Genomic DNA, 27,169 nt, shown 5'->3' with positions numbered 1-27,169 from the left:
AGGCATGCCATGATCCAAGAGCTGGAAGCACATACTAGCCAAATTCAGGCTAGAAATTAGGTGCGTGTTATCAATGAGGGATATTACCCACTGGAACATCTGACCTGGGAATGTGGCAGATTCACCATCCCTTGAAGCCTTAAATCAAGATTGGACGTTTCTTTTTGAGAGAGGTGCTTTGAGCTCAACCCCGGGATATGGGCCTGAGGCAGGAATGACCGAGTGAAGGTCCCCGGGCTCCTTTCGCTGGAGATCAGACTAGAACAGCCTCATGGCCTTACAAATCTACGGCTGTCAGAAGCAGGTTGAGCTCATTGCTATGAGAGCCACAATAGCAGTTGCCAGAGAGACTGATGTGGAAACCACGGCCCATGGCTCTGGAAGGGATGTACAGCACACTAACATGCCCTCCAGGGGTGTGGGCGAGCCCCTTTGTTTTCTCTGTAGGGGGAGCACAGAGTGGGTAACACCATTCATAGCAAAATGGTTTCTGCTCTTCCTCCTGCTGCAGTTCATCAGCTTGATTTTTTAGTAAGACAAATACCCTAGAGCAGGGCCAGTCAGGAGGTCGCAACTGCTCTCTCTTCTCCTCACATCATTCAATGGGGTGGAGGCTCTTGGCGAGATTTCAGCTACATGATGATTCAGGGGGCATGGGTGTCCTGCTATGGAAGAGATTGAGACCCACTTCTCTACAGCAGCCCATTTAAGACTGAAGATTGGTGCTGTGGGGAGAGATCTCCTAACCTCGGGGTGATTTCAGGACAAGCATTTGCCCACTGCCTGTCTGAAGGGGTCCTTCCTGCACCACTTTCACATCCAAGGCCACTGTCCCAATGCCCCACCTTACCTGCTGGAGAACACCCCAAAAAGTTGGCTTTGTTTTGCATTCTGATTCTGGGCTGGCTGTGGGATCCTGGTTTCAGGCCCAGGTTGACATTTTCAGGGGTAATTCACTACTTTTGGGTGCTCACCTTGACAGCCACTGGGCCCAGCGCTGGGACTCCAGCTCTCAGCTCAGCCCCCTGGGAGAATCAAACCCCCAGAGGTTCAGGGTGAGCACCCAATCCAAGAGGCCAATTTTGGATCACATTGATTTAAGCGCCTTGCATAGGAGCACACAGGGCAGACAGTGAAACCCAGCTGTCCCAGGTCACGGTTTGTGCCAAAAGCAGCATGTGATTCTGGGAGGCCCAGCCTAACACACAACACAAAGTGCTGGGCACCACCCTCTGGCAAATGAGGCCCTTTTAGAAATGTGTCACGGTGGGACCCCCACTCCTCCCCCAAATAAAATCAATAGGCTTGGCCCACCCTGAGAGACAGCATATAACTGCTGCACCTCCCCATAGAGAATTCAGGATTTTAACTCACTTCCCACCAAACCCTAGTTATGTGGCTGCAGCACCTCAAATAACCCTGCTAAAAGCAGAGCTGAGCATTTAAAGCTCCCCCTCTTCCCTGTTCATCTGAACTCGTGCCAAATCAATTAACGCTTCCAAATGGAAAAAAAATCTGACTCATTCATCTGTCTTTTGTGCAACGGCTCCCTGCCCCCTAAAGGAGGATTCCAGAAAGCGTCTCTGGATTTATTTGGGGGGCATGGGGGCACGAACATCCCACAAAGCTAATTTTATCTCCTTCCTCAATAATTGAGCGTCAGCAGCTCTCAATGAAACTAAACATTTAACACTTGATGGAGTTTGGAACGTTCCGACCACACAGAAGCCTGTGACCCACTGTGCTGCGGCTGTTAGAACAAGCATTATTCTGCCTTCCCATTATCAGCAAAGCGGCCGTACAAAAAGAGAGACGACAGCCACTGAGAGCGTGTGTGTTTGTCCTTGCCACCTTGTGGGCTTGCCAATCAATCATTCGGTCCAGCTCACAGACACAAGAGCGGTTTCAAATGAAAATGCCTCTTTCGCAAAGTACTTTTGAACCGGCTGCGCGCACGCACACAAAGGATAGAAATACACTTTTGCAAACACTTGACGCTTATTTTTAGACTCTAGTCTCGGCTTCGTTTTCCAGCCCCTTCCGGGATGTCAGGGAGTGAAAAACAAACATATATACAACAGCCCACGGATTGCAGTTCAGACTGAAGAGGGTTAACAATGGGGGATGGAAGACGCAGGGTGCATCCCTTTTAACCTGAAGTTTTGAGACAAAGCCAGCAAGCAGGATCCCTAACCTCACTTAATCTTGCCCTTGGAGCTGAAGTGATGGTTTGTGATGTGCCAGACACCATAACATGCTCTCTCCAGCAATTTCCTCCGAGGAGACGTTTAACAGATATTGAGCGAGGGACACCATGTTTAAGGCTCTCTGCAGAGCAGCATAAATCTTTAAAGAACCCTTCAAAAATACAGCACATTTTAAAGCCCCTTCTTCCTCTGATCAATATAAGGTTTAATGAGGCTCCCTCCCTCCTCCCACAACAAAGCTCCCACCCTCGCCTATGAGTCACTTGTTCGCTCGCTCTGCTACCCGATGGGACCACAGCTCAATTGATCAGAGTCATTTGCAAGTTTTCTATTTTAATGGAATTTCACTCTGTTAAAAAGTGAAGGCTGGCAAAGCAGAGCAGAGTTCACAAGGCTGGGAAGGGAAGATAATCTGTTCTCTTTGCAAGCTGTCCCTTGATTTCAGGCACACACACACACACCCCCCCCCGCAGAGTCCAGCTTGTCCTCTCCCTCCTGCTCCCCAAACATCCGGTGAGTGAAACCTTCCCTAGGAATGGAACTGCAATCTGCATGTTACAAGTTCACAGATGCCACTGCCGGAAGGGACCAATGTGATCATTTAATCTGACCTCCTGTGTCTGACAAAGGCCACAGAACTTCCTCAAATAACTCCTAGGACAGATCATTTAGAACAAAAACACCCAATCTTGATTTAAAAACTCTCAGTGATGGAGACCGTGGTGAACTGTTCCAATGGCTAATTATTCACAGTTAAAAACTTACATCAAATAGCCAACCCTTTAAAGCGGCTTCCCTGTACATGCAGTTTCCCCGTATCCCACCCAGTTCACTGGTACCATTATAATTGCCTTAAGACCCTTCAAATAGGGATGGCTATTAGGGAGCCCTGTGGACTGACCATCCCTTGGACGGACTGATCAGAAGCCATGGGATTAAGTGGGTAGCAGGTCTCTTTAGTCATGTACCCAAACTTGGATCAAACTAGCTTCTGGCAGACACATGGAGATGGTCCGTATGTACTTTGCCTTCCAACCTTTGTAGGTCACACACACAGGATGAGCCAAGCCATAGCTCAGCTGTTTAATATGGTACAGCCCCTTCTCAAGTCAATCAGGAAGGAACTGTGCCCTTGATTTCAGCAGAGGCATCTCTACAATAGCTGAGCAGTCAGGGATGGGGCGTTTCAGGCAGTCGCTCACACAGTGCTTTCCTGCACCAGCTATCTGATCACCACTGTACAACTGTTCTTTAGGTAACTGGGGTTCTAGGAAAGTCAACACTCAAGTCTTAATACAACAAAAGATGTGTTACCACACCCAGGTAATTGCAGTGAGTGCTGCTCTGTGCAGCTGCTATTAACCAGAGTGCTCTATCCCTTTGAAGATGTACAAAGCATGCAAGAGAACTCCAAACATCTTTCAGTAATTTGCGTGTCAGCTTGCTGAATGACAGCTCTTATTTGGGTTTAAATGCTGTTTGCATCAGAAGCACATAATAGCAGAGATGGCTGCTCCAGCTACAATCTTCCCTTGTTACAAAGCACCTGCCTGCTGAGGGCATAACATCTGCTGAGATAAGCGGATGAATGCTGCTGTCAGGACAGCTCTGAGGGAGGCTCAGCCCTGCCCAGTGTAGGGTGTTGCACATGCAAGGTAAAAAGAGTGCTGAGCACGGCGACCACAGACCTGAGTCCGTGCCGCGCAGCCACTAAGTGTACATCTACACTTCTACCAGAGATGGAAAGCACATCTCCAGCTTGATGTCTGCACCCTAGATCTGACTGACCTCGCATGCTAAAACCAGAAGTGCAGACACAGTGGTGCGAGCGGATGCTGGGGCTACCTGTGCAAATACCTAGGGGCCTGGGAGGGCTTGTCCTCTGGGTGGCTAGCCCGTCATGCTCATGCCACAGGCTACACTCCTATTTTTAGTGCACTAGCTCGAGCAAAGCTAGCACGCGTATGTCTGCTCAAGCTGGAAATTATACCTCCAGCGCCAGTGCAGTTGTACCCAATGCAACTCCTGTCTAACAGCAGGTAGGAAGCCTAGGAGAGCAGGCAGAACTAAGGGGCAAAATTATTAGGGTGGCAGCACTTAAGACTGCATCTCCTCAGACATATTCTAGGCATGGGGGCTTAAGGCTTATCACTGTTCAGTGCAGAGCCTATGCCTGGTGCTTGGCTTTACTTGCCCTGAACAGAGATGACCTTACACGCCCTGCTGGGTGCCACAGAAGGAATCACAGGACCATGACCTCTTTTGCCTCTGCACATAAAAGGAACTCAGCACTCCAGCCTGGTGTTGCAATGGCTCAGGGAGATTCTGCAGACTTGGGTGTGACCGGAAGCAGAGTATGGGCCATCCCTGTGAACATTTTAACGTGTGATCGCTCTCTACAGCCGCATGCGTACGCAGAGCTGTACCTTTTACAGCTCTGAACTGTAAAGGAACGTAACAGCACAGAATAAACGAGAAATTCTTCAGTATCTCAGCTGGGGTGACAACAGGGAGGGGAACTCGGAAATACTTCAGGGTTAGGCAGTAAGAATTAGTCAGCCAGGGGGCCCAGGCGGCGTGCGGGCTGTACAGAAACCAATCAAAGCAGCATAGGATGGAGTTGCCAGTCAGCGAGGGGCTTGGTCTCCCATGATGGCAACAGATACCTGGATTAAACAAACCTTTCAGTACTCGACTCCTGATAAACTTTGTTTTAAAAAAAGCTTCTGTATTAAAAATAAGACTCAAAATAGATAACCGCAGCATTTCACTTGTAGCGACCTATCGACAGAACTAAGAGGGAGCAAGGCTGGTTAGGGTATGCATCAGTCACAGCAAGCACCACTGGGACCTTCAATGTGGGTTCTCTCTCAGGTCACCTGCACTCTGGGACCTTATGGCTAATCTATGTTTAACAAAAGGAGCAGACTCCCTCCTGGAACGGGTATGTGGCTTTTTTTAAGCAATGGTGCCCTATTTATGGTGGGAAAGATCCTGCTGGGGTGCAGAGAAGTTAGGAGATTCCAAGCCAACACTATAGTTCAAGCAGAAAACACAACTATCTGTTCTCTCCGGTAGCTGTAGCAAACTAGGCTAAACTTGGAATTCCTCTTCAATGTTCCCATCCGCTGGCAGCTCTGCTTCTTCTCCAACTGGCTCGGCAAGATCCCTCATCTGCTCTGCTCTGTCCTCTCTAAGCCCTGCCTCAGCTTCCTCCTCTGAACCTGGGGAATGCACAGGAAAGCAACAGAATGTGGTTAGAAAGAGACATTTATTCTCTACACTGGACCCTGGGCAGCGATGACACAAGGAGCTTGGCACTGTGGGCCCTTTGCTCGGCTCTCAGAGGTGCTAAGTACCACAGATCCATCAGGGGAAAGAAACGCTAATTTAGGGAATAAATTCACATGATTCTACTTCTCTGTTGAGGAGGAAGAGAGCTGGGTGGGAAGAGAGGAAAGTGAGGGCTCCAATTCCCACCATTCACTGCTCTAGTCCTCCAAGGGCTGCCACAGGAGCATGTGGCCCCATCAGATACAGGCAGGAGTTAGGGGGAAGAAAATATTGGCCAAGAATTTCAAACCTGGCTGCCTTGAGTCAGGCTCCTGTTGGAGCTGCTGGGTGTGCCTCAATAAACAGGTCCCTCATGTAGGTATCTAAATATGGCTATAGGGACCCAGCTTTAGGCTTCTAGGTTTGAAAGCACTGACCGCAGCCCTCATAAGGACCCTCAGATAGACAGAGCAGATGCCAGCAGAATCCCTGTTCCAGGTCCCAGACGGTACAGGAAATATTCTGGCAAATTCTCTTCTCTCCTCCCCACCGCACCTGCTGTTAGAAAGGCTCTAGAGAGGAGGCAGTTTCAGGAACCTACCGAGTTTTTACACGGAACTAGGGGAGCCTCTATAAAGATACCCGAGGAAGCCCTGGCTTAGCAAATGGTCACCTTCCTAGACCCTAAACATTGGCTGATGGTATTGGTGGAGCATGAGGACAAAGGGAGAGAATGCAGCCTTCAGACTAATCAGAACGTCCCAAGGTGTTAAGAGCTCTGCGGTTTGTCACAGGGAAACCAGCACTTGGAAAATTTCACTCTGATGAAATTCCCTTAGTCTTGGAAAACCAGGCTCCAGCCTGCCCAAGTACACGTCCACTTGACTGGATGTTTGCATGGACACTCCTCTGGGGGGATTTTACAAGGAGATAAGACACTGCTGGCTCAGCTCACTTTGATCACTTGCCAAGACTGCAGCAAACAAAGGAAAGTCCTGGGTAGGTAGCTGCCTGAGAGGTCAACCTAAGGTTGGGTTATTACCCCATGCCTTTAAATGCATAGGCCACTCAAAGCTAAAAGCTACCCAGATTGCCTTCATGGCATTCTGAGCTCCCAGGGATGAGTTCCCCGATCACATGAATTCAGGAAGGACCCACAGTCTGATCAGGGAGCCGAGGTACAGTTTGTCCTACGGTCTAACTTCTGCATTGAGGACATAGATCTCACCTTTATTCATACCCTACTCACAGGCGATGTGGGAGGGGGTGCATGTAGGGTCACGTGCCCCCGGTTCGCTGCTTGGCTTGTACTGAGCATGCTCAGTAACACTGCTGAAGCCAGCTGCCCTCACTCTGTCCCCCCACTATCGGGCAGGCACAGGTCAACTCTGACCCTACTGAAGTCCATGTGGATTTGGCTCAGTCTGGCAATCCTACACCCCAGGAGCTGTAAGTCTTACCAAGATCAGAGATGACCTATCCTCAGACACTTAGGATCACCTTGTCATAGAGAAAGTCATCTCCTGTTCAGCATTAACTGAAGCCTCTCCTTGCAAAGTGACTATCAAACCATCCATACCCGGATGAAGCAGAATGAAGATGAGGGGGCCACTGACAGACATTCATGGTACATAGTTTGTAATCTATTAAGCAGGAAAAGTAGGCGCAAGGAGGTTGAGCAACTAATTTGATCGCTGCTGGTGTTAAGAATGAAAGTGATCAAGCCAAGTTTTTGTACTGTGCCCTCCCGGCACCTTGGCCTGCCGGCTCTCAACACAGCCTTCATTTCTCTCTCTCCAGCCAAGTTCCAGGATTTACATGCACCCAGACGTTGACATTTCCAAAGCCAACTGAGGTATTCAGCTACACAATTCCCACTGATCAGCAGGAGTTGCATGGTTAAATTGACTACCTGGCTCTGAAGATCTCATGCTCTTTACTAATTTTTAGAATGAGATTTTTTTCCTGTAAGGCAATTCTGTAACTAGACAGTTTCAGAGACAGGGGCAGGGGAAAATAAGCCTCAACAAAGCTGAAAGTTAAGCATAACTCTCTCAACGTCCCCTCCCCCACCCACAAGTACACCATCTGCTATGAATATGGAGTCATTATACCAGGTTTCAGAATAACTTAGAGATGGTCTTGTAAAATTGGCTGTGGAATGAAGCATGCTGAACAATAAAATCCAGCGGGTAGAGGCTATTACTGGATGCAATGAAGGAAATTGGAAAGGGTACCCTATTTAAGAAATAAAGGACCGATGCATCCGGAGCACCATGGCTGGCTCAAAGATTATGCATCATTTAATAATCAATAGGCTTCTCAGCTATTGAAAGCATTTGGCTATTCAAACCACGTTTTCTCCAGATGGTTTTAAAATTGGCCTGAAACGTTACCTCCCCCTCCCCGATCCCATCAACTTCCTCTTGCTTACCTGGTACTGTGAAGTCCTGAGTGTAGATGATATCATCTTCAATGTCATACAAGTCATCATCCTCTTCCTCATTGTAGCCATGGAGATCTTCCAGATAAGGCACCACCGTCATACTCCTCCATCTGTCCTTTGTCTCTGGGCTAGGAGGTATGGGGACCAGAGCCTCTGCCTGAGTGTGTTTCTTACGAAACCAGCTGCAAAGAGTCCAAGGCACAGAGTTTCAGCATGGCCCCCCTTTCGACAGGAAGCCCCAAGAGTCTGATATGCCCCCTACCAATCATATCAGAGCTATGTTGTTTTTTTTAACAAATGGAAAACATCTTGCACTGTTTGTTCCCCCTTGTAAGCTTCACCATAGGGCAGAGTCTGGAGAGGCCAGTGGCAAAAAGGTGAATCCCGGGGCCTCTTGTTTCCACTGCTCTGCGGCAGGAAATAAAGTACAAGGTGAGCACACCACTCCTGAGGGCATCCAGGCCACCGACTGCCATTGAGCTACTGAGAACCTCTGGTGGATCTACAAAACCATCCCTAGCGTTATTGCAGCAATGGCTATACACCGCCAGATACACATGACCATGACAATACCCACAATAGGACGGCTCAGGGAACTAGAAATAGGATACGGAACTTTTCACCTCTAGCTCACAGATTCCAGCCTGGCCTGAATGAACATGGAGAATGAATTATTGCCACTGCATATATACAGGGGGCTCCTCAACACAGGGGTGGCAGTGAGCAATGTGAGGGAAGCCAGCACTCACTGCTGCTCTCTGAGCTGTACCTGATCTGCGGACAGACAGAAGATTTGTCTTTAGTGCTGAAAATCAAGCACTTTCTCCCAGCTTTAGAGAGAGTCATAAAATAGCATAAAAGGAAGAAAAGAGAACTTGCAGCCTATGAGTTTAAGGGCTATGGATCTTGACCCCAATCTCCCCCCTTCACGGCAATATACAGTGGGATCATGGTAAAGTCACTTAATATTTTACCCTTCCACCTCACTCCTGTCTTGTTGGAATTCTACCACCATTTAATCCATCACCCATAGTGCTGTTCTAACTTGCCATCTGCCCAGAGAAGAATCTCAGCATCAAATGCCATTATGAATCAGATCAAGAGTCTAGCTGTCTTGCATTACGTCAATATCTCAGGAGCCAGATGGGTGGCCTTTCCCATTTTTCACTGCCCTATAATAGACATGCTCCCGTACAGATCTCAGGGCTGTGCAGTCGAGTTAAAAAAAATCATTTCCTAGAAGTACCATTGGAGCCCCTGTACACCTAATCTAGGGTACAGATCCAATGTGCTTGGGTTCTCAACTACATTCCAAATACCATTTGCCTATAACAATTTATGGAGTCTTCAGCATGCAGGTTTCTCTGACATGCCTTACCCAGCCTTCACACATTCAGCTCTCTGTAACAAGAGCCTGTTCCCCCAATCATGCACCCTGATGACCCCACCAGCCTGAAGGATCAATGACCATGGATTAAACATCCACAAGGTCAGGCTTTGGTCATCCAATTGCTTCTTCCCACATCCTATGTGAATCACGCTGCTGGGCGGCTTCAGATCTGGCATGCAGAGCAGCACGTCCTCCCCATTTCAACAGGCAGTTCTGTGGGCTTTGCCTAGGAGGGTGATCCCACACACAGGAAGTGACAAAGGAGTTCAAAGCATTCTCACCTAAGGAGTGTCGAGTGTAGAGCAGCTGGGTCCCCTGATGGGCTGCTATCCCAGCATTAAATATTAAACCCCTGCTTTTGTGTCATCAGTTGAACTGTAATTAATCCATGAAAGCCAATCCTTCCCAGCACTAGCTGGGAAAAGACAAGTGCGCTGTTTATCAGGGGCTGCCTGAGAATAGTAGGGAGCTGCCCCTCACTTCCTGTGAAAGGACACTTTAATCAATTTGTCATTGTAAGCGGATCCGGTCTAATGAGACTATATGATTTCTCCTCCAGCCTATTAGCTTCACTTTAGGGCTCATGAAAGGTGCTGCTTTTAGTCAGAGACTATGTTCTCTACCCACAGGACAGGTCTAGAATGGGCAGCATGAGCCACCCTCCCCACTCCCACGCTACACCCCGTTTTCCACCAACGTGCCTCAGTCCTGACGTGGAGGGTCCATGAGTTCTGCCTTCGCAGAGGCTGCTGTCCCAAGTAGTACTAGGTGCACTATGAATGCTTAGCTACTTGGTCACATATGTAGATATTAGAAACAGCTTTTGGCTACTACCAACCTGGGACAGATTTGAACTGATCACCAAAGGGGACGGGAGAGATCCAGAATGGGCTCTTGGGAACGTATGCCATCCTGTTTTGTTTTAAATTGCCCCCGCAACCCGGAATTAAGCTGGGACACAGGTCTCCACCACAACACAAAATGCAATCATGATTGTGTTAAAGACTTAAGCTGGTTAGATAGTAAGCCTAAAAATGTGATGTTTTAGCAAACTTGTCCAGTGAAAACGAGCAGTTAATTCCATTTTCACACACGTCTCTCATTCTACTAGGACGGATCAATCAGTATTCAAAGGAGGAACAAACCTTGTTCAGAACCCACCTTTGTGAGCATGGTTGAAAATAAAATTATGAAGCAGCCTGAAGGGGAAATGGATTCTAGTTTTAATATGATCTGTCTAGAAAGATTCTTCCCCCCCGCCCCAAAAAAAGGCGTTTGATCTTTTCGCACCTAAGTCTGTGCTGTCATTTTAAACTGAAAAGATGACATTTGATACGTATGTACCACCACTTCTTATCCAATGGTAGAATCATTTCCTAGTCCCGTTTTTTTTGAGGGGTGGAGAAGGCAGACAAGCAGTTATACCAGAGATAGTAGAAACTGCCTCTTTGAAGTGTCTGGTGCACAGGTTCAGCATTTTAAGTAATTCGTACTGGCAGTTTTTCCTGCCAAGAGAGTTTGAAGATGGTTCTCAGGGGAGCAATGGCAGATGTGGGGTTTCACGGATGGGCAACGAAGTGAGCAGCACTCTGCTGCAGGAGGTACCAGCTCCATGACCTCCCAGCAGCGCTTCATGTGTGGGCTCCATACAGTTTTGAACCAATAGCACCTTGAGGGGGACTGGAGACTGGCACTGGCTGCTTAGAAAAGGTAAGTAGCAGCCTATGCTGCCACTGCATTGTGGGAAAGATGAGATAGGAGTACCAAATGCCGCCAAAGAGGCTGAAGGAGAATTCTTGGTGATCGTGGATGGGAAAAGCCCAGGTTTCATCATTCTGGCATTCTAGATTCTAACTAAACAAGAGAGGAATGTGGAAGAGATGCTCGTGTTCCGGAAGTAAAGGCTTCAAGATCCCACAAGGGCCTGGGAAACCCATACTTCCTGTGAACCTTCAGACCTCTTGCACGGTAGGAAGATTGTTTCCAGATTTCCAGTGTTATATGGGAAGCTGGAATGTAAATACTCCCTCAATATATTGCCGATTATCTGCTTGGAGCTCTTGGATTTAAGTTCAGCCTCTCACTCCCCCAAAATAGAATCTCATCACCAACAGAAGATACTTAAATTCACTGGCTCTTTTCTGTTCCCTAAAGTGTCGCAGGCAGACTTATCTTTGTTGAACGCTGACTTGCTCGGTGCTACGCAAGGAATAGGATTCCTGCCCTCAAAGCTTGCTATCTGAGTGGAAGAGGCCACACAATACGGACACAAAATGCCCTGGATGACTGGAAGATTAAGGTGTTCCCATTCTGTATTGATGCAGGTCTCCAGGTATTTCTACCTTAGGTGGAACAAGAGTAGCAGGCTTGGCAGAAAAGGAGGGATCGAATGCCACTTTGGTTTCTCAATTACAACCATTTGGCCAAATAAACGTAATACAGCTAAAATGAACAGCGAGACTTCTGGGGTGCTGGGCCACCAAAGCAGAAGTGGGCAGGTGCACTCCAATTGCATTTTAGTCAGTAGTAATGCCTAGCTCTGGGTATGGGGTCTCTTCAACGTACATGGCACACAGAACCCTGTACTGACTTGGTTGTTGGACTGCCTTTCCGTGGGAGACTGCTCTCATTAAGGAAGTGACTGTACAGATACAACTTCACTCTGGGCTGATATGTGAGGGTCATCTAGCAGAGCTACTGCAGATCCACCACAGTCACCACTGATTTTTGCCGTGGGCGTTGGAGCTGGAGGGAACCAAGATATAAACGCTAGGCACTTCAGGAGAATGGAGAATAGGGGGCAGAAGTGAGAAGATGCTCAAGTTTGCCAATAATGAAGGAATTCTGAAAGAAGGCCTAGAAATTTCTAGCAGCTAGTGATGTTTGTTTTGCTGTATTTCAGCTCTGCCTCTTTCCTGCCTCCTGTCCTACTTTCCAGGAGAGTAAAAATAGGTTTTATTAACAACTGAAACCTGAATCACTGTACTGTAGTCATGTTGATTCCATCCTCTGGGAGATGAATTCAAACATTTACATATGTATCTATGCTAATCAGAATGTAAAGTGAGAGGAGAGATTCAATGAAGTACAAAAGGAAACCAAAGACCTGTTGGAAAGAGCCCCACAAGTAATTTGACGTGAAGAAGCAAACAGTTATTTCCTGTCAAGCCTCAGACAGGGCAGGGACAATTCTCTGACATGGCTCGAGGTTCCGCCTGTCACTCTGAGTTTTCCGCATATCTCAGTAGGCTGGTAGCGGGCAAAGTGTTTTCTATTGCAGGTCAGGCTACTGCTCCATCGAGTCTGAGCCTGGCTCAAGAAGTTATTGACCATGGCTTTGTCGCAAGGTAACCACTCATTCTGTGCTAATCTAGGTGGGGTAAAAATCCCTGCCTGACTTTGCATTGATCAGCTGACACCTGAAGTGCGAGACTGGATTTGAAAGCTTTTGAGAAAAGAGAAACAGGCTTTATTTCACTGCTTAATCCCAACCACCATTTTACTGCTGCTTTGTAGGGGATCCGCACCAAGATACAAAAGCATTAATTCACTCAGTGCTAAGAGGTTGATGCTTCAGTGACAGTCACATCCTCCCTTCTTGCTATGCGGGTATGGGGCTGGGGAGGAGAAAAGCTTTTGTTAGGTCTCAAAAGCACCACTCACAGAAAGCACAGTCTCTGGGAAAGGCAGATTCACCTGTTGCTTCTCTTCCCCACCTCCAACAATTTGCAACCAAGTGCAGCAGCAGGAAGGGGAAGAGACCCTTTCTTGCCATTTTGTGGGCTGAGGGGAGGATACATGAAGCACAAACCTGCCGCGGGAGGGGCATTAATGACAAAGAAGCCAGCTATGTGGAATGCTGTTCAGCAGCGTTGCTGTAATCTACAGGGAGCTAAAGAGGGCAAGGCTTGAGGACAGAGAACCGGGGCTGGAATGAAGAATAAAGCTCTGAAGGCAGACTGGTGTTTAATGAGCATGCCTGGCCTGCAATCTGAGCTCTAAACCAAGCCTCATTCTTAGCCGACTCATGATTCCCTGCTCCTTTCAAGTCACATTTTATCTTTGCTTGCACCCAGACTTATTAGGCACAGCTGGAGCTTTGAAAGTGCTTCCTGGCTAATACCACTTCTTCTAGGTCACAAATATTTTAAACTTGCTTATTTATGATAGGGAAGATACTCTGACAACCAGATGCCTAGCTGCAGGCTATTCAACCCTTATCAAAAGGATAGGTTACTTGCATTTCCCCTCCCACTAATCATATCGGCCATGAACAGAAATTGGGTTCCGAGAAGGTCAGTACCATTGCACAGAGCTACTAGCAGCATTCTGATTTCAGCCCACAGATATTATGCAGGAGCTGGATGGAGAAGGAAGTCATACAATAGTTCTCTGCTACGAATGGCACTAGCTATTCCTACGTAACAGCCAGACGACATAGGGGGCAAACCCAGATTTCTCCAGCCTCAGTTCAGTGAGCACTGGAAGTAAGTAGAAAAGAAGAGTCGAGCCATTCCCCTAGCTGATCCTGGACTCAGAGGTCGTACTTCAGACTCCAACACAAGAGAGAAACGCAGGAAAGAGAATGGTGCTTAGAGCACAGATGGAGGCGTTAATGCCTTCAACACGCTTGCGTTAAGAGACTCATTTGCAGAGCGTGGGTAGAAGAATTAAAAATTCCCACCTCTGCGTCACACATCGAAAAATAAGCGAGACCCAGAGGGCTGAGCAGGAGAAGGTGAGCAGGTGCTTTCCCATCAGTACCTTGTATCCAGGGGAGAATTTGGAGTTTGCATCCTCCCACACCACCACAGATGGGAAAGGCCTATTAGACCTCAAGCCCATGGCCCAGCGAGCGCTGGATAGCCCTTTAAGATACCTCAAATATAGGCACATGCATTACCAAGTATGCTCAGAGCCTCTGAAAGGTATTACTGTAGCAATATGAAAACAGATTCCTTAGGATTTTAGTCCATGCATCTGAGCAGCAAGGAAAGCCTTTCCACAGACACACCCTTTGCATCTGCTGCCGAGGACTTTTTGGTGAGTGAGAGAAGAGGTGGCCCTCTAGCCTCTGCGAGGTCACAGGCCCCTGCACTAGCGTAACAGGCCAGCTTCCACTTCCACCAATAAAGAGCCAAGTGCTACCTCTCGTTTGCTATGAACCGTTGCAATCATATCTATGGCTGAACAAATTAAGCGTGACGCTTCTGGGGAAGAAGGCAAGATGGTTGCCTTGGAAACGAGGGGCAGAGGTAGGATTCTGCAGCCACTTCATCACTTTCGATTTTCTTTTTAAGTGCTGCTGCAGGGTCATTGAATTAAAGTTACCAAATGCAGTTTATGAGCATTAAGCCCTTCAGTAACAGTGCAGGGCACAGAAAGTTAGTGATCCACAGGGAACCAGAGGCTCTGCCTCCCTGGCTGTGGGCAATATGTCTGCACTGGGCCACGTTTCTATACCAGCACTTGTCTGAGAGGCTTACAACAAAGCCTGTTTAAAAAAAAAATTCATAAAGACGCGCTACCAGGCTGGTTTTCCCCAACCAGCAGTGCCCTGGAGGCAGCAGGCTCCAAGGCTCTGTCATTATTACTCATGGGTTGACTGTCGGCAGCTCAGACTGAATAATTTGCCCTGGCTGGCGGGCTAGGAGAATTTTAATTCATTCCAGTTCAGTTGATGGTTCATGAGACTGCAACAGAGAGCGGCTAGTTTTGAGAGAGCTGCTGGAGTGCGGAAAGAGCTGGGAAAGGTTAGCATGTCCCTGCTGAACTACAGATGAAACCAACCCCAAACACTGTGCAAATACAAACTAATACAAGAGAATTAATTTAGTTTGGGGGAATGAGGGGAAGGCGAGGAAGGCGTCTGGCAGAAACCAGAGAGTCTACGGCAGGCTCCGCTCCCATTCACAGACATCATAGGCCCATATTCACCCACTCCAGGTCACGTGGTGTGAGGAAGCTGCCATGTTATGGGGGGAAGCAATAGCCATGGGAAGAAAGTGTGGCGGAATGGCAGCAGCTGAGAGGGTGGACAATAAATCTGCACCAAGTGTTACCAGGCCCTTTCTACCTCCATCGCTCTGCAGTGTTAAGAGAATAATATTAGACACTTCCACAGCGCTTCATTTGATCCATCGTTGGTTCTCACATCTCCGCCTGCACCCAGGGGGCAAGTAACTGCCATTTTGTAGCTGAGGAAACAGTCCCAGAGAGGAGAACTGGCTTGTCCAAAGTAACAGCATATCTGCTGAAGAGCTGGGAACAGATGCCAGGTCTCCCAACTCCCAAGACTGTTCCAACCAGATTGCTATTTCCCATAACAGCATGCAGTTTCCTGCACCACAGAGCACAGAACAGAATGAGGACAATGATGACTCAGGGAACACTTCTGCCCTCTCACGCATGGATGGGAGCCTTCCTCTACCTCACACCTGCCCAGTTCCAAGCTGGAGAAAACACTGGCCTGGAAGCCAGAGGCTATTCCTGCAGTCTTGTCTAGGACCTTTACCTTCCACATGGGCAATCACCAATGACATCAGTTTAGCATCTCAACCAAAGGATCAAACTTCTACAAACAGTGTACCAGGGATAAGGTGGGATGCCAGCTATCTCAAGCTTGAGTGGGGACCTATTCCCAGATCAGCTGTGGGGCTTTCGGGAAGTCACTTCAATTGCTCTGTGCCTCAGTTTCCCACGTGTAACAAGGGGATAAATATCAACGTCATGGGCAAGCAGGCGGAGAGAGGAAGTGTAAATATCAAACTGTTACTGATTGTGACGGAAGGTGTTGGAGAGGGCAAAGTGTTATTCTAAAGGTCCGAGAAGACAGAGGGCCAGCCCTGCCCTGGGAATTAAAGCTGATCATTTTAGGAATGCAATTGAAGAAAAGCTGTCTGCCAATTGATATATGGATGAACACCCACAGACTCGCCATTGGCTGTGGTCAATTGCGTTTAACCTGACTGCAGCTTATTTAGAAGTTGGGATTAAGTCCTTCCATTTAATTTGTTAAAACAAAGCCAGGAGGTGTGAATTCTTTTCCAAGCACATTCTTCGCTGCCATGCCAGCATTCGCAAGAGGGCGATGACAGACCCGCCCTGGGCCCAAGGATGTCAGTTTGCGGCACAGGTGAGGTTTGCCACTGCCCTTTGCACCCAGAGCTTACTCTACTTTCTCCTCTCTCCTGCTTGCTCTGACTATCTGCAGGGGCTCTGAAGAAACATTCTCTTCGCTTGCAGCCTAGCGAGGCAGACTCAAAAGCTCTTTGCCACAAGGGAATCAAGTGTACAGAGAGTCGGATAAGCAGCTCAAATACCTGGCAGCTAGCGACACATGGGAGCCAGCGGCCCAGCCCCACGTCTGAAGGGCCCCACAATCCTGCAGTACAAAGTAGCAGGCACAAGGGCAAGCAGTGCATTAATGTTTTCAACATATATTAGCCCATTTCACAGACAGCCCAAGACATGCTTCGATGCAGCATTCATTGACTGCAGGAGCCTAGCACCAGCAGTGATGAATTAGGAAGAGAGCAGAACGGGAGGCGTCCTGAGAAGGGAACAGCAAAAGCATTTGACACTGAAGGAGTCAATGGTGGAAAGAGGGAAGAGTGGCTGGCGGCAATATTAGGGTGCAGCAAAAATAAACTAGCGTGGACTTGGAGGAGCCACCGACCCAAGAGTCATGGTGCCATAAAGTCAGATGCTTTCTGCTCATGCAGAGTTCAAACAGTCCCCTCTAGAACAGTCCCCTCTATGGCCCAGGACTAACCTGGGTCTCCTCCACTGCAAGTGCACATTCCTATCTCAGGCCCAGTCAGATAACCAGCATGCACATGTCTCAGAAAGGGGACGGTTTACCCTGCTATTAAAGGGTCAGTCTGCCTGTTAATTTAACTGACTAGGTAGCTGCTCTTCAGACCTTTGCTCTTTCTAGGCATTAGGCTGATGAAGCTCTACAGAATACAAGTTGAAATTCCTCTCTGGTTCTGAGCCAAGGTTTCTGCAAGCCGCCTGCTCCACACTCCCTCATGACATTCACCAGGAGATCATACGACAGCACCCGAACTACAGCTTTAGCTTTTCCATAGGAAAGACAAGGAGACACAGATGCTTCTGGACGCAGTCAATGGGAGCAGACCACACCTAGTGCCTTGCAGGATCAGATCCTGGTCTTCACAGGGTTCCCAAAAGCGTTCTTGGGCAAGCTCATATGCAAGAGCTCTGCTGAGCAGCTGTATTCTAGCCAGCGGCTCTGTGTTCCCTCAGGAGCACTTCTTAGTCCAGGGGTAGGTAACCTATGGCACGGGTGCTGAAGGTGGCACGCAAGCTGATTTTCAGTGGCACTCACACTGCCAGGGTCCTGGCCACCAGTCCAGGGGGCTCTGCATTTTACTTTAATTTTAAATGAAGCTTCTTAAAAATTTTAAAAACCTTATTTACTTTACATACAACAATAGTTTAGTTATATATTATAGACTTATAGAAAGAGACCTTCTAAAAATGTTAAAATGTATTACTGGCACTTGAAACCTTAAATCAGAGTGAATAAATGGCACACCACTTCTGAAAGGTTGCCGACCCCTGTCCTAGTCAGACAGGAGACAAGCTCTCACTGCCTCCTCGCTGAAGCATCCTTAGAACACTTTTTGTTCTTGTACTTTTATCCAGCCAGGAAATCTCTGCTCAGAGGCAGCACGTTCAAACAATTAGTTAAAAAGGGCAGACAAAATATTCCCTGTCCTGGAATCCTTCCTCAACCACTGGATTCTATATGAAGCAACCACTACTCAGGGTCACTTCTGCCACTACACTGAAATGCAGTTCTGTCTCCTGGACATAAAAAGAGACAGAAAACATTGATCCAAATCCCTATTTCAATATCCTCAGCTTCAAGGATCCCTCCCCAGCCCACCTCCCCTGCCCACGCTGCTACTATCTGGCCCGTGAATCTCATTATTCGTGCTAGAAACACATTTTAAACACCTTCATTATTTACCAGTTAACAACTGAAATGCTCCAGCAAGATGCTTAAAGAAAAAAAGAACGCCAACTAGATTGAAATGTAAGTTGCCACAGCTCCAGCAGAGCTGGGGGAAGAGTATCTAGTGACTTCCACGTGCGCTGTCAAAAGAAAAAACAAGTTCACAGCGATAGCACAGGTACATTAGCATAAGCAGCAGAAAGAGAATGACTAATAGGAAGAAGGTGAACACTCACTTGTGCTGCCTTATCTGCTGTATTGAAAATCTCTTGGCTGGGTCATATTCAAGCATCCCTGAAAAGGAGGAAAAAAAAAATCCAGGTGTGAGTCACAGGCACTCTCAGCCAATTTAGAAGAAGGAAGCACAAAGCCCCACCCCTCCCTTTCCTCTCCTACCAGCACCCATGGTTTCCAGTCCCCTGGCCATGGGAGTTGAGAGAGGCCTTCCTCTTTAAATGAGAGATAGCAGCATGGGATGGAGAGAGGGTCAGGAAAGTCAGCGTTTAACCCCAACTCCACTGCTGTGCGGATCTGAGCAAGGCTGTACCTCACCTTCAAAGTGGGGCTAACCCTTCCCTCCTTTGCAGTGTGAAGACTGAGGTCAGTTCTCTCCCCCATCCCCAGCCAGTGAAGGGTTAGGGTCTCTGATTTCACAGATCACCACCATGGGTCAAACTTTACCCAAGAGGAGCCAAAGGCTTTGGAGTGGTGTATACACAACTACACTGCATTCTAGGCACAGATCTCCCTGAAGCCCCTCTAATTAAGGGCTCTTGAACAATGCTCTTCCCTGCTCGCCAGACCGCCTGCAGTCTGCTATCACTCACAGGAGATGTGGGCATGGGAAAAGGAGCTGGCCAATACATTCTCTCGCACCCAGACCATCCAGGAGAGGGGGATGGATTCCCCTCAGACACAGGTTGCCTCCCATCCCCAGAGACTCATTTATTGCAACCTCTGCCCTTACTTTAATTTTTTTTTTTTTTTTTTTTTTAAAAAGAGTCACAGTTCAAGGGGAAGAGAAATAAAAAGTTCTCACACCACTCCCTGGAAACTGGCCAATGAGGCATTAACCAGTCCAGTGCCCTGCATCTCCATTAGCTGCATGCAAGATACAGGCATTCCCCATGGAAACCACCACTAAGTCACTAATCTGGTGAACACCAACAACATGCTTGGCGCTGTACATAGATTACAATACAAGGACATGATAGTCTAGGGACAGAAGCCAAAGGAACTATAAATAGGGTTCCAGGCACCATATGGTGGGGATGCAGCTGCTCCCGCGCTGTGCTTTTTTGGAGTGAGGAATTCCAAACAGTTCTGCTTTCAAATGAATCGTAACAGTTCAAAGAGCAGAGGGTTAACACCAAAAAACCTTGCAGCAGTAGGGCAGGGAGGAGGGATTTCGAAAGGAGGAAAGGCCTGCAGTGACCAGTGACTTCAAGCATAAAGGAAAGGGTGGGAGGCGACTTTGAAATATGAGTGGAAGAAGTGATGGGAGTTAGACAAGCAGAGCACAAAGGGTAAGAGGAGACTGAAAGTTCTGCTCTGGTCTTCTCTCCAAGGTCAGGACAAAGAGTATGAACTTGATGCAGAAGGCAAGGGAGAGTCAGCGTGGAGGGGCATAGTCAAAACAACAGCAGAGAAAGCACTTTTGGCAGTAGACTGTTGGGCTGACTGTAGGGGAGTTGGGCAAGCCAGAGAAGAGGCTGTTGTAGTCCAGGTAAGAGGTTGCCAGGGCCTAGATTAGAAAATGGGTTTCTGTGGTACAGGTGGACAAAGGGATGGATTTTTGTGATGAGGTATGGAGGACAAGACACAGGACTCAGCAACAGCACGTACACCTGGCATAGAATGAGAGGGCCCCGAATGACAGATTTTACTGCCAGGTTAGATAACACGGAGAATGGTTAGGTTGTCGGCAACAATAGACAAAGGATATTCTGTTGTGTCAAGTAAGGGACACAACTGCCTTCAGCCGTCACTTGCATGTTAGTTGATTCCCCTATACATACACACACACACACACACACACACACACACACACACACACACACACACTTTTAAAGAGAAATAAGACAGGTCCTGCGTGTAGGAATTTTTTTTTGCAAGGCTTAACCCAAGAAGAGAGATTTTTCCAGCAACCAGACCAAAGGTCACCTAGACGAGGCACTTGAAACCACAGAATGTCCAGCCATGAGATGACTCTTTCTTCTTTAGAGGCAATTTCAAATGTGTGTATCTCTATTCAGAGTCTGAAAGTAATCAATGCTGCAGGAGGCCCCCGCCCCTCCCAAAACACCTAACTCTAGAAACACTGAGAAAGGTTAGCAAAATATGCAATGAAAACTTAATCCACTGCTTCACAGCCAATTAATGTGATTTTAAACAAGGTATACACGGTGGCCAATTCCATTACAGTTTTTGCTAGGCCTGACGGGTTCTCTGAGCAAGAAGGGCACTTTATGCAGAGAGGACAGGCTAGCGGGTGGGTGGGGGAGATCCTAGATTTACTTTCTCCTCAGAAATTGCAAGGTAGCATCGGGTGACCATCGTGCCAGAGCCACACTGCCATAAAGTTTATTCCAAAAAGATGGGGGCAGATCCCCATAATTAAAAGTGCTCCTATATGCCAACCCCCCACCTCCCCTCCTCCCACTCCAAAATATATATAAAACCATGAATCTCAGCTAATCCCATCAGGGTTCAAGGCTCTAGATGGAGCAGGATGAGTACTTTTCATTTGCTCTGCTAAGACAATAACCCTGTGATCAGTAGTAGGGTTCCCCCCAGTCAGTAGAGCAAGGCTGAGGGGGAGCTATGCTAATCGCTCCCCGGCATGTGGGAATGCACCTTTGGAACAGACACCTCAGATCAGTTTCTACTGGGCAGGTGTCAGCCTAAGACAGTGTTTCTCAAATGCAGCCACTGTTGTCACATGTGGCCAACAGGGGTTTTCTTGCAGCGGCAGCCTCCCGGTCTGAGATATGTGTGTGTGTGTTGGAGGGGAAGGGGACAGGAGAGGGGAAACAGTGGCCTGACCCGCTCCCTGGGGCTCCTAGATGCACAGCCTTGGTGTTGGCTGCTGGGGCTTCCAGCTGGGCCCTGCCCCGCTCTGGAGACACCTGGGGCACAATGCTGGAGGAGCAGGCAGCTCATGAGTTCCCCACCTTTCTAGGGGTGGTGGGGCTCAGGCTTTGGGAGTCAGCCCAGGGGTGGCATTGAAGGCAGGCTCTGGTTGGGGGGCTTTGGGCTTCAGCCCCAGGCTCTGGCCACACGGATTTGGGTTCTGTCCCCAAGCCATGGGGCTTCAGATTCTGGCCCCCCACCTCCTCCCCATACAAATCCCCTGCTGCCTCCTCTGACCCCCTCATCCAGGGCTTAACTGATCCCCAGACTTGCTAGGGCTGAGTAAGCCTGCTGTGAAAAGTGATACTTATGTTTGTTAGTATCACTTTTCATAGCAGACTTACTAGCTAGCAATAAATAAATTACAATGATTTGGATGTATATTTGTGCATATTTATTAGTTTTTCCAAAAGGTAATTAAGTACTTTGGAAAAAAATGAGAGAGCGGCCATCAGCAAGAATTGGTGGCCACACTCTGAGGCCACCAAATAATCTATCCTGAGAACCCCCAGCCTAAGAGCTGGTATTTTCTGCCAGAAACAACAGGCTGAAGTCACGCTACGCCCCGATCCCAAGCGCGTTTTGAGGAGAAGGGCTCACCTTGTTCAATTTGGCGATACCTTCAAAGCTCCATTAGCCTATTATTTCAGCCCCTCTCCAGAAGAGTTCCTGGAAATTTAACCAATTCCTTCTTTCGGTGGTACGTGCAAAGAAGTAGGTTTTACTGGCAAAGATGAAAAATCCATTCAGAACCAGCCCAATGGGCTTTTTAGCCTCACTGAGTTACGTTAGCTCTTCCTCAGGTCTGGGAAACGTACTAAGGGCTTGTACACACTAGCACTTACTTCAGTATAACTTAAGTTGCTCAAGGGCTTGAAAAAGCCACCTCCTGAGCAACACAAGTTACACCGACTTAAGTGCCGATACGGACAGTGCTATGTCAGCGGGGAGGTGGAGTAATTATTCTGACGGGAGAGCTCTGTCCTGTTGGCACAGAGTGTCTGCACTAGCAAGTGATATATCGGTGCAGCTACCTCGATACAGCTGCACCGCTATTGCGATTCCAGTGTAGACTAGCCCTCAGAGTGTCACACCTAAACCCAAGGTGGAACCGATTGTTTAGCACAAGTAGTTAACATATTTCAAGGATTATCCAAGGTGAAGTGGCCCATTAACCCCCCTCCAGTCATGGGGGAAAAGCAGCTGGGGGTGGTGTTGATGGGTTATAGATTGTTGTAATAAGCCATAAATCCGTATCTTGGGGCCGACATCTTTAAGTTGTGTCACTTTCCATGATTATTTTAAAGCTGTTGTGGGGCAGTGCCAGAGATTCACAGGCTTCCTGTGCCTTCAGAAGCAGTGTCTCAGGAAGTCACCAGGTCACTTGTTTCATCTTATCACTGCCGTTCCAGGCAACAATGAGGCCCTAGAGAACAGCTCCCCCATGATGCGGAGACAACTCCAAGTTCTTAGCTACCGTCAAACCTGTTATCAGCTCAATATTGGATACAGACTTGATTAGGGGACTCTTGCCAAACCTGAGCTTCTTTGGGTGGGTATTAATCAGACATGCATATGTTACAGCCCAGAAGCTTTCTCCCTTCCTGTTCATCTTACAAAAGTAGTAATTGGAAAAGCCATTAAACCCCCCCACACACCTAATTAAATATCCTATCAGTAAGATTATTAGATGATCATGTCACGGCTGAACTGCCCATGCTGTTTTATTTAAAAAAAAATAAAATGATTGGGGAAAAGGCAGATTGTACGCGAGGACCAGAGACACTGAAATCTGATACTGGCTGTCTTATTTTTTTAATGAAATCAGGATAGGGTGACCAGATGTCCTGGTTTTATAGGGACAGTCCCAACTTTGGGGTCTTTTTTTTAATATAGGCTCCACTTGCTCCCCACACCCATCCCAATTTTTCACATTTGCTGTCTGGTCACCCAAAGCCAGAAGGGGATACGGTCAGCTAAGGCTCTCTCTATAGTGGAGACTTAGGGGGAAAAAAAACAAAAACACACAAAACAAAAGGGACCACCTCCATTTCAGGAAGGCGTTTCTGGAGACCGGTCTGTCATCAATTTCAGCAGAATTTTCTGCAAGCCAAACCATGCAAAACTGCACAGGACAGCACATCAAAGATCCCAGAGACAGTGGGCTTGTCTCAAAGCTGCGGTGCTTTTTCAGAGCATCTACGTGTCTGAGATGGTTTTGCTGGGGTGCTGTGGCTTTCGGAAGCAAGCATCTTCAATTCCAGCCTGCTCAGATCTGAATAATGCACAAGCATCAACTCAAAGACTGCTTAGAAAATGCCAGTGCTTGCCAAGAGATTTACAGCCTTTACTAGATGGAACAGGTACAGGAGAGGATGTGGGCAGGCAAAAGAGGAAGTAAGTGTCTAAAACAAGTTATAAAAAAGGGGAATAATAGCACTCATTGCAAGCAACTGTGGCACAATACATTGTTCTCAGACAGGGTACAGAAATTAAAGGGGCAATGAAGGTAACTTGAGCCAAAAAGTCTTTAGTTAAAGGGCAAGGACTGTATTTTGGGCAACGTTAGAAGAAGAAAATCTGATCAGTGGAAATTAAAACTCATGGATTAATCTGTACTCATATATAGCAGTTGTGTCGCTAAAGCCCAGCACCGGAGAGAGACTCCATAAAGGCAAAACATCATGTACTATTCACCAGTCAATTCATCTAAAAGTGTCTGCCCACAATAACCACACAGATATTCTCTACCATTTACGGTAAAGATTTCCATTTATTTGGGAGGAGAGATGAAACACTGGAGCAGTGAGATTCTTCGGATGGATGCCCAGCTCTCAGACCTCTGCTCCAACAGCATTTCAGATGAGTTAAGCGCGCCCATACCCAGGTCATCTCTGATCCCATGCCCAGCACAAAATACAGAACTACAGGTAGCATGAATCCCCTTTCCAATAACGCCAGGGACAACCAGAGCACATAAGACCTTAAATCCATCCTGCCTCCTTGCCACTGATGACCACCAATGCACCTTTATATGGTCCTGGACAAGCACAAAGACCCAGCAGGATGTGGCTGAGTAACTTCAGACAGCCAGGAGCCTCTTCAGGTACATGTTAGTAGGCAAAGGAGGCAACAGCTGTAATTCAGGACTCCTATGTTCTAGCCAGGAGTGCTGCTGACTGAGTGCCACACCCTGGATGAGTCATCACCCTCATCAATTCCTCTGTCTGTAAAATGGGAACAATAGTATCTATCTCGGAAGTATTGCAAGGGTGCTCTCTGCAGTACACGCAAAAGTATTAACCCATTAATGCTTAAGGGCCCTTTTTGTGAGGGAGCATGAAGAGAAGAGCACTGCTCCCTCCACCTCCTGGGAACACCTCTAGAATCACCCCTCCTCAAGCACGGGCTCCCCTCCTGCACGTGGTGAGGCCAGCAGAGTCTCTCCAATGACTAACACAGGGATCTGACACCAGCATGTCAACTATGGACGCTTACAGCCCACATTTCTGTTGTATTCAAGCACCTCAACCTCTAATGCATTTATCCTCTCACCACCCTTGTTATGATCATGTCCTTTTTACAGGGGGGAACTGAGGCACAAAGAAACTCGCCCAAGATCACACAGGCAGTCAATGGCTGACCTAGGAATTGAACCCACATCTTCCAAGTGCCAGGCCAGTTCTCTAACCACTGGGCTGACCTTTCTTTGCGGCCTGGCCGTAGAAGCATATTTCAAAAGAGGATTTGGCACAAAGAAGATTTTTAAAACCTCATTTTTCTTGCCCAGAAATGAATCTTATTGGGACACTGGTTATACAATGGTGATGTCAGAGCTTAAGGTCACTTGGGGAGGCTTATACCTTGACGAGCTACCCCCATGGACAATGGGGGCCTACTAGCTCTCTGATTTCCATCAGTGAAAGTACGACAGATTCATTCCCCTCTTGAAAAGCAGCATCCCAACTAACCTGCACTAAAATACTACAGTACTGCTCTTGCTAGGAGTTTGAAACAGGCCAGTGAAGGGGCTAGAAGCCCCCGAAACTCTTGGCCTTTGGCAATCTTGCCTCCTCTCTGGAAACAAAGGCTGGTAAACACAAGCTCAAGGGGTGAGGGGAAAAACCACACAACAGCTTGAGCAGCTGCAAAAAAGTAGTCAACAGAAAAACAAAGCTTTAAAAAGCATCTTCTTGTATCTGCTTCCCAACCAACCGGCACCCCACTCAATGCAGCACTTCCAGCCAGAGAGGAAACAAACACTTTGCAACATACTGTAGCCTTCTTTACGATGAAAGCAGGATGAGTGCTCGTGGCTCTGCTATGTGCTAGAAGAGTCCTCTTGAGGCAATGGAAGGGAGAGTGAGCCAAGCTACGGGTATCTGTGCTGTTCATTCCAAAAGCTATCAGACATGAACTGGCAAGCCTGCAAACAGAGTACACTTAAGCTCAATTTCACAAGCTGCAGAAGACGCAGGAGCATAGCAGGAAATGGGAATTACTGCATAGAAAAATAAAGGCCCATGGCAAAAATACTCTGCCTTTGTCACCAGTGGTACCCACGAGGGGATGTGGCAATGCTGAACACTTGGATCCCTGCAAGCTGGGTTACACTTTATGCCTTACTACTGCAGTTTGTGATGCCCACGGTACCCCCACACCAAAAGTGGGAAGGGACACCACAGAGTTAAATCACCTCATATCTATTTGGTACATTGATCCCTATGGAAAGGGAAGGGGCTAAGACGAACTCAAAGGCAATGTTGAGAGGCTCTAGCCAGCTCTGAAGCGAGCCTATTGCTGCAGGGAGTAAGCATGTGGAGTGGGAAGGGTGGAAGAAAATTGAAGAGGTCCCCAGGACTTCATTAAGGGGACAGAGGAAGAATGCTTGGTGCAGACAGGCACGACTGTCTCCTGCACAAAAAGCTTATTTGCTTGAGCAGCTGCCCATTAGGTAGCTTACAGATGCCAGTAACTGAAAACAGAAGGCAGCAGGAGAGGCATCAGCTAGGACAAAAGGAGCAAAGAAAATAGGCTGCCAACCTAAAACAAATCTTTTGAGGTCATGGGACCTCAGGGATCAAGATGCCTCTGCTGTTTAAAAGTACCATAAAGAAAGGCAGGAGATCTCCAAGAGCAATGACAGAACAGATTAAAAGAAAAAGACAACTAAGCTAAGACAAAGGTTTAGCAGTTATTCAAGCCACATGCTTCAGAGCACAAGTGATTTGCACCTGGACTCAGGAAGAAAATGCCACACCCACCACACTGGAGTTCAATACCAAGGGCACTTGAGAGGCTTATTAACTGCTGGATGCTTCTGAGGTAGGCATTTGAGATCCAGCTGGTATCAGACTGGACACAAGTCTAGATGGGTCAGTGGGTTTGCTCCAGTTGGTCAATTTTCATGCTCCTATCAGAGGGGCTTCTTTTCTGAGTTAGCATTTGCCGACCAAAATGCCACGTATAGCTCTGGACATCACTCACTAGCACATGTGAACATGACACGAGACATGTATCAGTCACTAGCTCCAAGCCTTAGACAGTTGCCCCATTAGTCTCAGCAGCATAGCCAAGATGCCAGCTGCGCTGACAGCAATCTAGGAATGCCTTACGTAACTGTTTCTAAAGCTATTACAGCTGATTAATGCTTTGCAAAATACAGGGAAATAAAACTTATTTCACAATCAGTATGGAGCAGAGAAGTTAAAATCGTCTCCAGATTACTTGGATGG

General features: G+C 47.6%; 1 protein-coding gene across 1 annotated transcript in view; it reads right to left on the bottom strand.

Annotated features, from left to right (window-relative positions):
• The window catches only part of STK11 (serine/threonine kinase 11), a 73,219-nt gene that overhangs the window by 8,555 nt on the left and 37,495 nt on the right, over positions 1-27,169 (bottom strand). The window contains exons 7-8 of the mRNA XM_050933983.1: positions 18,539-18,596; positions 7,915-8,108 (exon numbers count right to left, since the gene is read on the bottom strand). Coding sequence (XP_050789940.1) covers positions 7,915-8,108; positions 18,539-18,596 — 252 coding nt within the window. The remainder of the gene's footprint in view (positions 1-7,914; positions 8,109-18,538; positions 18,597-27,169) is intronic.

Source organism: Gopherus flavomarginatus, chromosome 24, assembly GCF_025201925.1.
Source record: "Gopherus flavomarginatus isolate rGopFla2 chromosome 24, rGopFla2.mat.asm, whole genome shotgun sequence".
NCBI classification, from domain to species: Eukaryota; Metazoa; Chordata; order Testudines; family Testudinidae; genus Gopherus; species Gopherus flavomarginatus.
Note: the sequence above shows the minus strand (reverse complement) of the source record. Positions and strands in the feature narration are given on the sequence as shown.